General features: G+C 38.3%; 1 protein-coding gene and 1 long non-coding RNA gene across 5 annotated transcripts in view; one reads left to right on the top strand and one right to left on the bottom strand.

Annotated features, from left to right (window-relative positions):
* Nucleotides 1-16,763, top strand: part of COL4A4 (collagen type IV alpha 4 chain) — a 67,164-nt gene that overhangs the window by 23,330 nt on the left and 27,071 nt on the right. For all 4 annotated transcript variants that reach the window (XM_048314493.1, XM_048314494.1, XM_048314492.1 and 1 more), the window contains 15 exons: nt 99-134; nt 879-941; nt 1,402-1,437; nt 1,596-1,637; nt 2,585-2,665; nt 4,085-4,138; nt 5,281-5,340; nt 5,917-5,961; nt 6,961-7,014; nt 10,921-10,990; nt 12,473-12,577; nt 13,163-13,327; nt 13,894-13,986; nt 14,320-14,483; nt 16,326-16,398. In XM_048314493.1, coding sequence (XP_048170450.1) covers nt 99-134; nt 879-941; nt 1,402-1,437; nt 1,596-1,637; nt 2,585-2,665; nt 4,085-4,138; nt 5,281-5,340; nt 5,917-5,961; nt 6,961-7,014; nt 10,921-10,990; nt 12,473-12,577; nt 13,163-13,327; nt 13,894-13,986; nt 14,320-14,483; nt 16,326-16,398 — 1,141 coding nt within the window. The remainder of the gene's footprint in view (nt 1-98; nt 135-878; nt 942-1,401; nt 1,438-1,595; nt 1,638-2,584; nt 2,666-4,084; nt 4,139-5,280; nt 5,341-5,916; nt 5,962-6,960; nt 7,015-10,920; nt 10,991-12,472; nt 12,578-13,162; nt 13,328-13,893; nt 13,987-14,319; nt 14,484-16,325; nt 16,399-16,763) is intronic.
* The window catches only part of LOC125330824, a 28,845-nt gene that overhangs the window by 6,675 nt on the left and 5,407 nt on the right, over nt 1-16,763 (bottom strand). Inside the window, exons 2-5 of the long non-coding RNA XR_007205714.1 lie at nt 15,985-16,338; nt 12,451-12,549; nt 1,074-1,204; nt 389-939 (exon numbers count right to left, since the gene is read on the bottom strand). This is a non-coding gene — a long non-coding RNA (uncharacterized LOC125330824). The remainder of the gene's footprint in view (nt 1-388; nt 940-1,073; nt 1,205-12,450; nt 12,550-15,984; nt 16,339-16,763) is intronic.

The raw sequence follows: 16,763 nt of genomic DNA, 5'->3' as shown, positions 1-16,763 counted from the left end.
ACTGTAACAGATCGTTTGGGATCTTAATATCTGTAAAGTTAGAAAATACCCACAAGAAATCTTGAGCTGGTTCATTTGCTAAATGATTGTCATTACAGGGAGAGAGAGGTGATCCTGGACCCCCTGGCATGCCCGTAAGTACAGTCAGCAGATTCTGCACCTGCTTTTTGTCTTGAAGATCTTTCAATTTTTTCTCCTTAGTGTGGTAAGAAATATTGGAGTTTCTCCCTGCCTGCCTTAAATAGCAAAATTCCAGAATAAAGTCTGAGAAACATTAAGTCTGTATAGTCTGTTCCTATGGCCAGTTCACGCTGGCTGAAAAGGAGCAGAAACAGATCTGTCCCCACCAGCATTAGCTGTGTGGAGCAGCTGATGCCCTGATACTCACAGAATATTTTCTCTATGAAATCCAAGATGTGACACCTTCTTCTACAGTATATGAAGGATCTCCCAAGAAGATGTAGCACTCTGCCATATTCTCACCATAAGAACATGCAAGAAGAAGAGAGAGTTTAATTTTGTTGCTGAATTACACTCTATGGCTTTGGGTTCCTCTTGTTATGCCCTTCAAAAAGATGTTCACTGATGAACTGTATCAAGTCCCCACACCTGCAGCACAATTGCTGACAAAGTGTACTCTCAATGCATTAATAATGTATAACTGTGCCTTGTCCGGTATTACCCAGAAACTGGAGCTGGGCTGCTCTAGTCACAGGGAGGTTTCAGGCATGATGCAAGCTGGTGTAAGATTCTGGGTGGAATCCAGTGGCCAGTAGGCTGAGTCCAAGTGATGGAGGCATTTTGGAGGGGCTCATTTTGTGTAGAAAAGGGCAAGTTCTTGCTGTGTTCACAAAAAGATCTTTTGCCATCTTTTCCAGGGACCTAGAGGGTCAAGAGGTGCAGTGGGCCCATCAGGATACCCAGGCCATCCAGGCTTGCCTGTAAGATCACCACAGTTATACAGCCTTAAGATATGCATTCATTCTTGTCTACCCATTTTAGAACTTTTCTTAATGTGAATCAAGTCTAAAAGTAACTTTTGAGGCAGTTGATAAGATAAATGTTTGCTTTACCTTATGAGTTTGGAAGTTGAGGAATGTGTTGTTCCTTCCCATGTCTGCATGAACATGTTTCATCCCGGCAGTCTGTGGTCATGGAGAAATGCTCCTAGTGCTTTCTCCTTAATCCCTTTTCCCAAGACCACCTGTGGGAGACAGGAAAGGGGGAAAACAGAGTTCAGCCATCCTGAAAGTAGTGACCAAGTGAAGTAAATTGCATTTTGGAATAGGTACACCCCAAGAGAAAATTTTGCCTCTAAGTCCTACAGGCAAGAGGAAATAATTTTCAAAACAAGCTGTCTCTAAATCAGACATATTAACTTGTCTTCATTCTCTTTTTAAGGGTATTCCAGGTTACCCTGGTTTGCCAGGTGAACAGGTAGGTAATGACTTCTGAAGTTGTGAAATAATAATTTATACAAGTATTTGAAATGTTCATAATGTTTGTTATCAAGTTTTTTGGAAACATTTTGTGATAAACTCTAATGTTAGTATTTTCTGATCATGCTGAAACTGTATACATTCTTTATCAATTAGGGAAATCCAGGGATTGGAGTGGATGGACAAAAGGGGGAGCCGGTAAGAAAACAAATAATATTAAATATATTATTGCTGCAGAATTAGAAGAATAATATAGTCTTGTTAGGTTCCCTGGAACCCATTCATTTTTGGCTTTCTCTCCTGCTAATTGTGCTAGAACAGAAGTAGTAATACAAGTTACTGAATCAATTAATTCAGAGCAGAAATTATTCCTTTAGTGAGCTGCATGCAGGAATCAAGCATATTCTGAAGATTTTGAAAAGCAACAATCAACGTTAGTTAGCATTTACATACATTCTGGACAGATAATGCCTAGGTAATCACAACAGCATTTGTGATTTCTTAGTGACAGGGGCTGGACCAGATCAGTCCCTGAATCTCATCTCTTGCTAAGTTCAGAACAGATGTCAAGGAAAGGGTGTAAGAAAAGGACAAGCACATAATAAATAGTTCCTCTACCAGTCTCCACCTATATTAGCATACTCAGGATATATAGAACCAATGTGGAATATTTGATTTTTCTTCTATGAATTTGTCCAGTCAGTTCTTAGAATTTGTGCAAGTGTCTAATATACACAACTTTCCATAGCAAATCAATAGTTTCATTTCACATTCCCAAAGTCTTGTGCTCAAAGGCTTTGGTCTAGAATATGAGAGACTATATATACACATAAGACATTTGACAGTCCTGTAACTACTATCTCCACAGCAGATTTGGAGCAGGAGCCAGGAGTTCTCATTTATTTCCTTAGCTGTAACATTATTTTTAATGACTCAGGAGAATAGATTAGATTGTCAACCTTGCTCATCTGGGCAGATGGTAAAGAAGTTTACAGATGTCAGTGCAGACCTTTATCTGCAGGTAGTTAGTACATTTTCAGTGAGTACAGAAATACACAGTGCTGTAGTAAACAGGAAAACAAGCCGAGTGTCACCGAAACACTGCTTGGAACAGAATGTCTCTGCTGTTCCTTTGGCTTCTACAGGGCGACATCGGACTGCCTGGGCTGCCTGGGTCACCACTGTTAGTTGGACCTCCTGGAGCTCAGCTGTTCAAAGGACAAAAGGTATTAATTTTTCATCGTATTTTACAGTGCTCAACTGGGCAAGTACAATTCTGTGATGTAATTTATGCAAGGATGGCATAAGACAAACCTATCTTTCTGTAAGAAAACACCAGCTGCAGCAGAATCCTGTGTTCAGCACCCATCCTACAAGCTTTCAGGAGAGGACACCCCATGTCTACTTCTCTGAAGGGAAGAGTAACTTGATGCAGAAGAGAAATATTGCCCTTGCTTTGGTTTTCTTCGCTTTTTGTCATTAGAAAATTGTATTTCAGTCATCTTGGCAAATTTGATTACTGTGCTATTGAATCTCTTTTGTGGCTCCTCGCTAATACTTTACATTTTGCACATCACTTGCAACTGTGTGTACTCCAATGTACAGTTTTGAACTAACCCTAACCCTTCTAGGGTGCTCTTTTTAATATAAAAATTAAGTGTGATTTTGTTGTCAATTTTTATTGCAAGTTTTATAATCACAGAATCATAGATAGAATGGTTTGTGTTGAAAGAATCCTTAAATATCGGCTAGTCCCAATCCCTCTGCCATGGGCAGGGACACCTTCCACTAGGACCAGGTTGCTCAAAGCCTCATCCAACCTGGCCTTGAGCACTTCCAAGAATAGGGCATCCACAACTTTCCTGGACAACCTGTACTTCTTCAACATCACACCTAATATAGCCACAGCTGAGTGGCTTAGAACATTAGAATGTTTGTACCCCTCGTTATTTTTTAACAAAAACTGTGTTACAGAGCCCATATTGGAGCCTCTGTGTCCTCAAGTCTGATTTCCTCAAATACAAAAATGAAAATATGAAGTTGGCATTTCCAGCTCCTGCAGCCTCAACTCAGGGAACCAGTAGATTTCACATGTTGGATCTTGGGCTTTGATCATGCAAATGGTTGCTATACAGGTGTATGAAGAAGAGAGAAAGGACCAAAAGAACTGCCATAAACTCCCCAGGTTACTGGGAAGTGGGACATTTGCTGCTGTACAACACATGACACAATCACGGCCATGTAAGCAGCATGCACCCCATTCAGACTGAGGCTGTGCTCAAAAGTTTAGATTTATGCTCGGGAATAGTTATATCAAACCAAGAAGAGCAGCAAAGTAAAAAAAGGACTACTGTCATGCATGTTTGTAGGAACAAAGTCTGACCAGCAGGTCCTTGCAAGTGAAAAGATACGTCTATCTCCCTCCACAGTCATTATGCTGGTTTGACAGCATTAACAGAAATAAAGATAAGTATATAAATGTTTGTCTTGCTTTTCTTGTGTCGAGGACACCTAGAGAAACACACCCAGTGTTTAAAAAATGCTGTTTAACAATTCTAATTCAGACCAGGACTTTAAAAAAGTTAACCAGCACATAGGCATATCCTGCATATTAATATACACAAAAACTTTTCTTTTATATGTAGGGCCAAAAAGGATTACCTGGGGTAACAGGATACAGAGGGCCACGTGGACCCAAAGTAAGTAATGGGACTTTTTTTTTTTCCACGGTGCTGGCAAAGTCCTTCAGTGGTTATTATGTTAAACTTCTAAAGCATTTTTTGCTGTGAAATTTAATCACCACCTAAATCAGTGTGAAAGCAAAACTATTTCAAAACCCTTTGGAAAATCCTTCTGAGTCTGTTTTATACATACCTATTGAGTGTTGCCTGGCAGCAAAAGGTCAATGTTGTTTCCAATTGGGCTGTTGACATAATGGATTGGAACAGTGAAGAAAATACAAGTACAGATTATTTTTCCTCAAGAAGAGAAACAGAGATGATCTGAATGTGTTCTTAATGGGGCATGATGTATATTTACCACAGTAGATTAGGGAAAGATTTTAACTTCACATTGTGGATATCCCCAAGGGTAGAGAAGGCAGAGCCACCTGCTTGGAGAAAGAGTTGCTCTTTACTGTCTATTCTACATTTTCTTTTCTTTCTGTCAACATGATCAATTTAAACATTGGTGTGCCAGAGGAGGAAGCTACCTGCCACAGGCAGGAAGCTACCATATCACAAAATATCAGAGGATAATTGGAGAAAAAATAATTACTTTAGTTTATGTTAAAAACTTATTTAGCTTTGTAGCAGAAGAGAAGAAAAGAGAAGAATGAACATCACGTTTCTGAGTCATAAGTCTAGCACTTTTTCAGAAGTTCATTTTCCATCATAGAAAGTCCACTGTTACTTGGCACTTGAAAAGAGAACTAACCTAATCTTTTTCTATCAGATTTAAATTGAAAAAGATGGGCTTTAGATGCGTGCGCCAGTACTAGTTGTCTATGTAAATGATAATACATGCACTTGTTAGTCATAAGCAGGAACAGAGAAATCGGCTGAAGCAGCTCAAATGGTGCCCAGAACTTTCAAAAAAATACAAATTCAACTGCTGAAAGAATATGAAGCTTAGAGAAGAGACCAGAACAGGTTCCTCAAATAACTGGAGCTACTTAGGCACTGCTGGTGATGCTGTGTGAAGTCAGCCCCAGTGACTGAGCCTCGCAAATGAAACAAGATCCATTGATATAATGTATACATCATTTAATAAATGTGAACAAAAAATTTATGGCACACTTCACTGAGCATCTTGGTTAAAAAAACTATTTTGACTGTTCTAGGGTATACTTGGGAGAGGAGAAAAGGGTGAAAAAGGTCTTCCTGGATTCCCTGGATTGCGGGTAAGAAAATTCACTATAATTAGGCAGTTTAAGTTTGCAATTTCAAGAAAGACTTTAAGGATTTTTTTAAACTAATCTGTCATGCTTCCTGCATAGAGTATTTAGGAGACTTGCCCTGAGACTTAGCCTGTCTCAGGCTTAAACATAAGCTCATACAGACTTTCCTTGGAAAGAAAGTAAATCTGTAGGGTTATCCTCTAAATACTTAGAGCTTCTCAAAGCTGTTTTGGAATAGCACAGTAATTCATGTTCTCCATACATGTTGATGGCAGTTTTTTACAGCAACTTTACTTGTGCTTGATTTGCCTAACAGTGCTGAAGTGGAGCAGCACTTTAGCATACTATTGATGCAATATGGTAAAAAAAATTGAGTGAAAACCTGACTGGCTTGCTTTGGTCTATAGTTCTAATTCATGTTCATTTCTCATAGAAACTATTCGCAATGCTTTGCAAAGTTTTTGGAAGATATCCCAAGTAATATTTATCTGTGTAACATTAACTGTCACCAGTTCCGAATAGGTTTAATTCTGAGTAAGTTTTTACTGTTTTAGCTTACAGTCTACTTGTTTTTATTAGGGTCATCCTGGTTCTTATGGACCTGCAGGTTTTCCTGGAATGAAGGTATGAAGGCATAAAGTATAAGCAGCTCCCTGAACAGTGGGATCAGTGAGATTTTGTTTTCTGTGGATTTGAGCAGATTTGAAATTTCCACATACTTCACAGCTCAGATTGCATTCCTTCCTTTCTCTTTGCTACCTGTTGCCACAGAAGCTGTATGAACTCTGTCTTTGAATTTCTGCCACTCTTTTAAATTTGGCTGAAATTTGCTAACGAAATCTGAAGTTGCAAGGAGGAGGAAAAGTCAGTGGGACACACATACAGCATAATAGAAAAGTTATGCAGCATGTTAACTTTGTTTTTTATGGTGACACTGCAATTTTGTGGTGCATGCATGTTTTGTTCATGTTTCTGGCTAGAGAAATCCCAGTGATGCTAAGTCTGCTAAATTTTACTTACAAACTTACAACATCCTACTGGAATAAAGAAAAATAGCTGTATGTATATCTTGCCCAAATCTAGTTAAGGTAGTGATCATGCTATTCATAAATCACATTAATGTATAAATATTTGCCTCTAGAGTTATGTTCCAGGTGACTGTTTTATCTGCAAAAATACTTTTCACTTTGTTTTTCACTCCTGCCTACCTAGAAAGTTTCAGTACTGGCTGGATGAGTATATTGAAAAATCATAAAAAGAGAAGAGAGCTGATACGCAGCTCCTTTCCGTGCAGTAGTTTAAGAGAGTCATTCAGCAGGCAGCAAACCAAGCTGCATTAAGCAGACAGTCTGTCAGAGTCTGCTGATATGTATTCCAGCTAATTCTGTGCCCCAGCTTCGCTGAATCTGCTGACCACTGTCTGAATAACCTGGCAGTACATGCTGTGAATTTTCTAACACAGGAGAGTCTATGAAACACCACCTCTTGTATGAACCCAGTGAATTCTCTGAAACAAACTGTGGACACAATTATAACAGTACTGTATGACTGCCTTACTGGGTTTTGCGCAATTAATTATGTCTTTACAGATAAATCAAATTGTATTTATGTGATCCTTTCCAGGGTGAAACAGGATTTGCTGGTTTTCCTGGACAACCTGGCTATCCAGGCATACAGGTGAAAAAATGACCACACATTCACACCCCACTTCCCTCTGTACCAATGTTTCCTCCCAAATGTACCCACTTATCAGGCCATTTCCCTTTATGCAGTCATAATTTCTTTAAAGATTTACTGTTTTCATGATGGTTATAGTTACTCATCACTGTGGTAGTAAATAACAATGTAAGAAAATTCCTAGCTGGGGCACATGAGAGTGGGAATTCTATTTTACATACCATATGAATTGTTAATCCCAATGGCCAATAGTTACCTGTAAATATACCAGGATAGCTACCTAATCCATGAATTGTAGTATTCTGCAAGGTATTCATGGTTCAGCTGCATTCTGCAGGGAGGTATGTGAGGCAAAGGAAGCTGCTATTTAGTTAATAGTATGATCCTATAAACCAGGATGAAAACTAGCTCCAAATGAGTGGCAAAATTCCATTCAGATGGGCTTGTTTGCATGATTTACCAAAATGTCTTGGCATGTGTTCAACCCGTTCACATAAGTAATTGTTCCAAGATGTTTACCGGAATGGTAAGGAAGTTGGACTCCTTCACACCAGCTGTGTTTAAACATTTCCTACTTGGTTCACTGTCTTTTATTTTACAATACATGCTGCTTTCTGTTAGGGATTAGAAGTGTAGGTGTCACATCCCTGGGCTAAACAGTAAAAGAGGAAAATATTTCAAGTGTGGAAGAGATGCTTAAAATAATTTCAGAAGACCCAGGTGTCAGTCTAGTGACATTTCAGGACATAAGTTTATGGAATTTTCTTCTGCAGGCTTCAGAATCAATGAAATTCTGACTACTGGATCATACTGTAATTCTAAATAACAACAAAGACTTGAATGAAGGGAACTATTGTATTTCCTGTGGAATCTACAATGCTAAAGCACACTCAGAAGAAAAAAGCAGTTCTGGATGCTACCCTAGAGGGAGTAAAGCAGCAGTGAGTCTAGCCAGGGGGGAAGGCCTAAGGAGTCCTGGGATAGGGTCCAAGTGGTCAGCAGTGAATGAGCAAGAGGAGAAGTGAAATGCTGCAATGCAGAAGGTGGGTGACAGATTCATCCATAGAGACATCAAGGTTGAAAAAGCTCATCAAAGTTATTACCACAGTACAGAGGACAAAAACAGTATTGCAGAAATTGTGACATCAATGAACTTGGCTTAAATATTCTGGAATACAAAAGTCAAGGAGTATTTATTTCCCTCTAAAATAATTTTTTTGAAAGCTGCATATAAACCAGTAAATTTTCTTCAAGAGATCTGCATAAAAATCACCTCTGTTATAAATGAAAGGTTAAGATTAGAACACACTCTACATAATCTGTGGCGACACAAAGAAGTAAACTGTGGCTGGTGCAAACTTGTCATAAGTAGTATACATCTAAGGACACAGTTGAAAGCACACAAATATAAAGCAACAAACAGGTTTTCAAGAAGCATGTTTACAAATGAGAAATGACAAACACATGAAGTAAATAAGTAAAGTACAATAAAAACATCTGGCTTAGTCACAGACTGACTTTCAAAGTTAGGATTGCCAGGAGAATGCTAGACCAGCTTCTTCAGCCAGGATTTCAATTATGTGGTCATACCTGGAGGGAAAAATTGCCCACAGATGTTACTTTTCCTCCCCTTTGGCTATTATCAGCTTCACAACACAGTGATATCATTTAGATACTAACTAAACTGAAACATTGCATGTCAGATTTAAAGAGAAAATTCACTGCGGTCCAATACTCCCAAAACAGAGAATCAAATCTTAAGTGTTTTGTTGTTAAAAAGTTCTCACCCTGATGTACAAATTGTTTTAGTTCGGGGCATCGTTAACAAACTAGAGACAAGTAATTTCATAAAGAGAATAGTGCATTCCTCAGACTCCATTGATTAGCCCACAGCCTGAATAGCCATCAGTTAACACTACAAACAGTAAACAAAAAAATAATTAATTGTTGGTAGCTTATGCTAGGGAAAAGCTTGAAGTCCTGCAGTAATGAATCAGAAAGATGAAATCACAGTTGCTAATGCACAGAGCAAAAGAAATCAAATCAAGTATAGACACAACTTAATAAAAAAAGGTTAACTAATATAGATATGCAAAATCCTGAGTGATTGCACAGATGCTTTAGGTTTGCTTGGGAAACAGTTGGAGAAATCTGATTATTCCTGAAAGGGGCAGATCTATCCAGACTGCATCAACTGTTCAGCTGGTCTCACCAGCTGTTGCTTATGATCCAGTAAAAATCACATGCACTGAAGGAACAAGAATATGATTAAAACTTCTCCTGGGAATAGCCTGTCCTTGTGTAGATTTTTCTGAAACAAACATGTTCAAAGAAAATCTAAGATGCATTTGCATAAAGACTCAGAAAAAAACCCCAGTTGCATCGAAAGTAGATTTCATCTGTAAAAAATGTTAACTGTTGCTAAAAACAAAAAATGGACTTCAAGGAATTGTTGCCATACCTTTTGACCCCTATGCCTGGATGCTGGCAACACTACTGTTTTTTTAATAAACTGTTGACAAGTTGAGTCTCCTGAAATTTCTATGGGAAAACAGTATCAGTCAACAAAATAATCCAAACAGATATATGCCATTGTGTAGGAGTATACCAACGGTGAAAACACAGCAAATAGGCAGGTACCATCCAGAGAAGGTCATTAGACCTAACAGCCTAAACCAGATTTTCAGAGACCACAACTGAAATTTTTCACTTGAGATACCAAGAACAGAAATGTTTGACCGTGGCTCATTACTCTTCAGTTCTTTCTTGTGTTCCGGTTGTGTCATTTAAAAATCAGCACAAAAATTATATAAGACTTGGGCCAAGTACATCTATCGTACAAATCTTTGAGTATTTATCATCATTAAATTAATTTTAAATCTCAAAATCCTTTCTAAATTTATCAGAGAAGGAAAAATGCTAGATTCACATTTTCTTTCCTGCCACACAGAAGGCTCTTCTGTGTCATTAGGAAAGACAAATTCATGTTCCTTTTTAAAAGAACCAAAGATGACACAAGGATATTTTTTCATTCTGCAAGATACAGTCAAAGGAAACAGGCCAGAGATCAAGAGGGCAGCAGGCAGTGACAGAACTGTCTAATTACTGTAGAGAACATTTTTTTTTTTTTTAAGCCAAGAAAGAGGCATGGGTATCCAGTTTTGCAGTCCCAGTTCTCCTTGTCTGTGTCCTAAAAGGCCCTGGAGTCCAGTCCTGGGAATGCAGCCTCACTACGCAGTTCCCACATTGACATGATTGTTTTCTCAGTTCCCATTTGCTGAAAAAGGAGGGCTGATTCCTAATCTACAAAGCAAAAGGTCTAATACATTTTGCCACATAAAAGACTTCCCTAAAGTCCTCTTCACTTGCAATTCTAAGTATCAAAATCCAAGTTAATTTAGAAATCCTCCAAGCAGAAGTGATTTTCCTCACCATTAGTAAGCACTTTTATGTTTCCCTAATGCAGATGTTATAAGAGCTTTGAGTATCTCTTACCATTGATAATAGCTGTTAGACTGTGAAACTGTTTTTCTTTATACTTATCTGACATAGAAGTAATTTCCTAATTCTAATATAGAATTTCTGTAATTTTTAATTACAGATTGGTTGTTAAAATACCTCAATTAAATCAATACTGTTTTACTGTGGTTGAGTCATCTTTACAATAAATGAATGAAATCAAATACAGCAGTCACATGTTCTGAAGAATCAAATAGATATGTGTGATAGGTATATTACTGTTTAGTCACTGGTATACTGAAAGATAATGATTATTTTAAATCTTTTTGCTTGGTTTTAAATGCTGTAAAGTGTCAAAATCAAGTTTCCTTGGTGGTATGTGTCACATCCTTACATACCTCCCCATTGTTGAAATATTCAGTTACATCTAGTACACTATATTTACAGGGGGATCCAGGAGAAGAAGGGCCTCCAGGTCCTCCTGGAGCTGTTGGAACTCCACTGCTTCCTATAAAAGGTTATACCTATTTTTGACTTGTCTTTGTGCTGTATAAAGTGCAGGATGTGTTTTGCTAATGTGTGTGAAAGTGGTCAATAGGGGTGCAGGGGACAGAATCCTAAAATGTTCCGAGTGGCCACATACTGTGTTTATGTGTTTGGCCATGTTTTTGTGTGTTTGTCTCGCTGATGTCCCTGGAACTCTGTGAAACATACAAGTGTCAGATTAAATGTTTGTGTGAAAGATCCTCGTGTATACAGTCACAACTAGACCTGAGGGACTCTCGTTATTGGACCTAAGCACATTTACAAGAAAGCTATGAAAAATAAGCCTGTGCTGGATAATGGACAGCGAATAAGAACACCTGCCTTCCCATCACAACTTAGGATTCCTATTTTCAGTATTGCCACAACACACAGATTTTAGACTACAATCAAGCTTCCTATTGCATAGCAGGGGCAAAATCCTGGGACTAGTATGCCCAGCAGAATACCTGTCAGTGTTATTACCTTCCTCACTAAACCTCAGGCTGGGTTTTTATGTCCCAGCTCCCTTTATCCCCATCTTTATTATCTATTCAGTGAAAAGATGTGTGGAAATTCTTATTTCCTAGCAGGAAGCAGTGGAAAACAGCTAGGTCTGCTGCCTGGAAGGTTTTGCTTTTGCATCTAATACTGGGGGAGTTTGTCTTGTGAGAACATTTCAACAGAGAACTCATCATAAATTGTATTTCTAGTGCAGCACTAGAAATTTCTTGTGATCCCAGAAGTAAGTTACAACAAAACCCCAGTTCAGCAGAAGCTCCCCATTAGATAGGGGTCTCACCCTAAAATAAATTTTTTCCACAAACTTCCATGGTTTCCAGTCCATACAACAAACAGCTTAACCCCATGCTTAACACCCAAGTAACATTCAATCGTGTGCGTGGTGTGTGAGTGGATACTATCTTCAGAGAAAGAGCCTTTAGCACAATAGGGAGCAGAACTACTGCCAATATTTTCTTTTTCCAATTTAATGGAGCTGTTTACATCTGATTCAGGTTTTCTTTATTAGTATGTGATTGCAATTTTAAATTTTATTATTTGTAGCATTTTTGAAAATACACTTTTAAAAATCTGGATAATTTCAACTAAGGTGATCCTGAAATGACCTCCCTGTGTGCACTGCCAAAGTACATAACATGAAATCCATATTTATTTTAAATGCTACATGTGTTTATTTTGGGCAAACATTTATCTCAGCATTTTGTAATACATAGCACAGATACTTCTACAAAGTGATGAAGAGTTAAAAATGTGCTTGTGAAGTGGGCTGGAATCCATAGAAAAGTAACCAAATCCTCCCACCTTAAAATTAAATTGTTACACATTTTAAAATGTTTCATAAACTATTTTACCCTTGTATAGTTTTCAAATTATAATTTTGGTTGCAGTTTAATTTACATATACGCTGTCAATTCCATAAGGGGTTCAACTCACATGTTTTTGTAATTCTCTGTAGGTCCTCGAGGAGATCCTGGATTTCCGGGTCCTGTCGGTGAAATGGGCTCAGTTGGACCAATTGGTCCTTCGGGCCTTCTAGGAAGACCAGGATACGACGGAAGAAGTAAGAGAAGTAGAGGACAAATGTGAACTATACACCAGAAGGAAAGAAAGCAGCTGAAAGAAAACTGTTCTTTGTTCTTGCTTGATGCAATTCACTAACAGTAAAGACTCTTCAGTAAAAATATTAACTCAGCACTTAATAGCCAAAAAAAGAAATAAAATGATCCAAGCAGAACATTAGAAATGACTAGAAAAGGAACAGAAAACAAAGGAGAATACTACCATGGTAAACCCATGTAAATCCACAGACAAAACTGTGTCTGGAGTGCTGTGCTTAAAATTTCTGTTCTCCATCTCAAAAAGATACAAAGGGAAATGCTGAGGATGGCTTTGCTCCGTATGAGGAGCCAGAGTAACTGGGATGTCTGGAAAAGAGATAATGGAGGGAAGGAGGAAAAGAAGCATTTGAAGGTCTACAGCAGGAGCCTCTTTTCTTGTGGATCCTGGAAAACCTGAAGATTTGGATTTAAGCCTTTGTTATATAGAAGGTGTTTTTCAGGACAGTCCTGAGTGGTCTGGAGTTTCCTCCTTGGTATCTCTCATTACTGTGAAGCTATATGGGCTGTTTACCTTTCTTTTTTTACAGGTCTGCCTGGCATGCCAGGAGTAAGTGGGGCACCAGGACCTCAAGGTTTTCAAGGGGACCCTGGTTTGCCTGGAACAGGTGAATTAATCCCAGGAAGACCAGGATTTCCTGGACCACCAGGCCTACCGGGACAGCCAGGAAGACAAGGGTTACCTGGACTACCCAGTAGGTTCAATAGCAATTCATATAACAAGAAGAGAATTCTGTTATATGAACCATTCTGTTCTGTTATATAGAACCATCGCTTTTGTTTGTCCTACAAATAACAGAGAAGTGAAAAGTGCATTTTGACAGATTATTTCAAACTTTACATGGGATGTTGAAAATATTTTTCTTATTAGCTTTTGATCAGTGAGATTTCAAGATTTTCATAATTTTCTGGGTGATTCAAACCCACAAAAGTAACACATACATTAAAATTCTCTAAGAATATACTGCCTGAAGTTAAAAATACTGAGGGGGAAACCCAAACCTGCATCCTTTAGAAAAGAAACAAGTAAAGTTCTAAGTAGAAAAAATTAGTAGTGGCAATGAGAAGCAATGTATCAACATCAACTCCAGCCATACTGTCTATTGCAGTATGATCTATAAACAACAACTTGTAAAGCATTTAATGAGATCTCTAACTCTTCACGTGAGAGTAACAAGATAAGGGAGAGGAGAACACATGACCTAAGCTGTGGAAACAGTCAACCTGATTTATACTGGCTGTAAAATTTGCCTTTTCAAAGGTGTAATCTGTACTGACAGAGGGATCCCTGGAGAACCTGGAGCAAAAGGTCAGATAGGCCTTCCAGGAAGAAAAGGTGCAAAAGGAGAGAAGGGTAAGTTGGCCTGGATAACAACAATTTGAATATGAAACCTTTGCCAGATATGTCAGATCTAAATGTGCAAGAAGTCTATGGCATCTTGGAGGATGAGGCCCATCAAAGTGCAGAGTTAGACACCCTGTTGGCACTGGGGCTTTTGAGTCAGCAGAGTCCTGTTAGTGCAGAGTTACTCAGCACTGTAAAGGGAGACTTATAGTCCTTTCAAGGTGAGATAAAATGAGATAAAATGGTCTGTGCACTACTCACACAGAAAAGAAAAAGGACAGCATTATTTTTTGTGTATTAACTTTGCAACTGTTTCAATGTAATTTTGACACATTCATGTAGGAAGTCAAGGCCTCTGCTCATGTAGTGCTGGTCCTCCTGGTCCCCGTGGCATGCAAGGACCTCCAGGTACTCAAGGAAAGAAAGGACAAATGGGATATCCTGGAAGATGTGGAGAAAAGGGCGACCCAGGCATATCTGGTGCAGTGGGATCACCAGGGCTCCCTGTGAGTAGTTTTCACGAGCTTCAGTAAATAACACCAAGTTACCTCTCAACTCAGGAGGCATTTAAGCAGAATGGTGGAGACAGTGCCCAGGAAAATTATCTGAAACTTTTATCTACTTTAGCTTATTACAGTCTAGTGAAACAAGCTTTTATTTTTGGAAACAGACTTACTTTCTTTAATGTGCTTCATATAGTTTATCTTATTCCCCAGAGTGAGCAATAATTCAAAACACCACTTAATCTAACTACTTTAGGAATACATTATAAGATAATTTATTGTTCTTGCTGTGATTTTGATCTACTACTTCTGGTCTGACATATGGAACGTATATCCAGGATGCTGCAAGCTAAATGAGGCCAAATAGAAGGTTTCTTTTTTTTTTTAGAATATACTTTCTTGTGTGCCAGAGGATTTTTTTTTTGAAAATAGAGATAAATATGCCCTGCTTTGTAACTGTTGCATTATGGTTGGGTTTTTGGGTTGTTTTGGGGGGCATGTGTTTAGAGGCAGTTTTGTGCCTTTTTTTTGTTGTTCTTGGTTGGTTTTATTTTTTTGAGATTTGGTTTTAATAGCAGAACTGTTTTTTTCACATAAGGAATTGCTTAAAAGTTTCCAGAATATTTTCTTTCAAAAGAAAAAAAAGCAAACAAATCCACAGTGAGTCTGAGAAAAGGAGGTGGAAGGGCTCTCATTCAAGTTACAAGTTTCATTACAAGGTTTACATTTCCTCTTTTTTTTTTTTTTTTTTCTTAAAACACTATTACTTGAGTGGTATATGTGAGATTTTGATCTTTTTGTTACTTCTGAGAGTATGCTGTAGCACTTGTTCTGAAGTAAGGCTTGAAGCCTTGTCCTGAACTTTGCTGTTCTTAGGTTACTTAATTGAGAAACAAGGCCAAAGTAATCACTTTGGAAGGAAATAATTCACTTCAATACAGAAGTGCTTTGGTCTAATGGAGCATTTTTCTCCATTTTTCTGCTCTCTTTTCTCCCCAGATATCTCATTTTGCTTTTCAGACACTGCTAACTCATCACTGCCTACTTGAAGATCTAGACATTGTTACAAATAGTCACTTCTAGTTTCAGATACACATTTTTCTCCTGCCTGACTTAAAATTGTCAGTCACATTATAAACAGTATTTGTTCCACCTATTTTTAAGGGAAAGATTTTGAATAACAGAGGAAGCTGCCTAAATAATACCCCAGTTTTTGTACCTTAGTGGCCTTTTAATTCTGTGTAGATTTCATATGGTTAAATATATTCATCCACATGTACTGTTGCAAGATTGGACCCTGGCCAACCATGATATGAACATTGCACTCTGCTTGGAGAGCTGAAAGCAAAAATCAGCATAAAAATATAGAAGAGTATTTCTTTTCCCCTCTAAAGCTGTCAAGCCACATATTCATCTAAGAATACCATGTACCTAACAAAAGGCAGATGAAATGTTGTATTGATGGCTTTGTGGATTTTCATTCAGAAAAACAAGCATCACTTACTTCCTGCTGTGTTCCTTTCTGGGAGGACAGCCTCATCCAGCAGTCACCACCCTCCAGAGATTTCCTTCCTTGGTGGATTGTGGGTTGAAGTCTGCAGTGGGACGAGTTAATGAATCATTTTTCTCTTCATATTCTTGTGTTTGCAGTCCCACATCTGTACAGCCATGGGCCCAGTGCTTCTGGCATTCCAGTCTCTTTCAGTTGTGTATCTGTGCATGTGGCAGACAGAGTCAGGCTGGAAAGGCCACGTGCCATTCACACTCCTCTTTTTGATCATCAAAAGAGATTCCTTGCTGGAGATAACTGACAACTCGTTCTCATTTTTCTTTGTCAATGATAAGGGGACTCCTGGTTCTGCTGGACAGCATGGGGAAAAAGGAGAGAAGGGTGATCCAGGAAGAGTTAGAATAAAAGGTAAACACACATTTTACCGTTAACCTTTTTGTTTTCCTATACAATGTTAATTTACTCTTTACTAAATCCATTAGTTCAGTAAGTTACTGAAACCTAGAGGGCATATGTATCCAAAGTGCTCTCTTGGTAACCATCTCTTCTTGCTAAACACAAGATCAACGCAGTGTTTTGTGGTTTTTTCTCTATATTGAGCCATAAAACAGTTTTAACAGCATGTTATTAATGCCAACAAATGACTTTTCACGTCATGCAGTTGATAATTGGAGTCTTCCAGAGGTCTATACAGCAAAGACTAAGCAGAGTACAAATACTGTGAAATCATGAAGAAATATTATTGTACAGAAGCCACCTCCTGAAGTGTCATA

This window comes from Corvus hawaiiensis, chromosome 10, assembly GCF_020740725.1.
Source record: "Corvus hawaiiensis isolate bCorHaw1 chromosome 10, bCorHaw1.pri.cur, whole genome shotgun sequence".
Classification (NCBI taxonomy): Eukaryota; Metazoa; Chordata; class Aves; order Passeriformes; family Corvidae; genus Corvus; species Corvus hawaiiensis.
The sequence above is the reverse complement of the archived record's forward strand: the minus strand, read 5'-3'. Positions and strand labels throughout refer to the sequence as shown.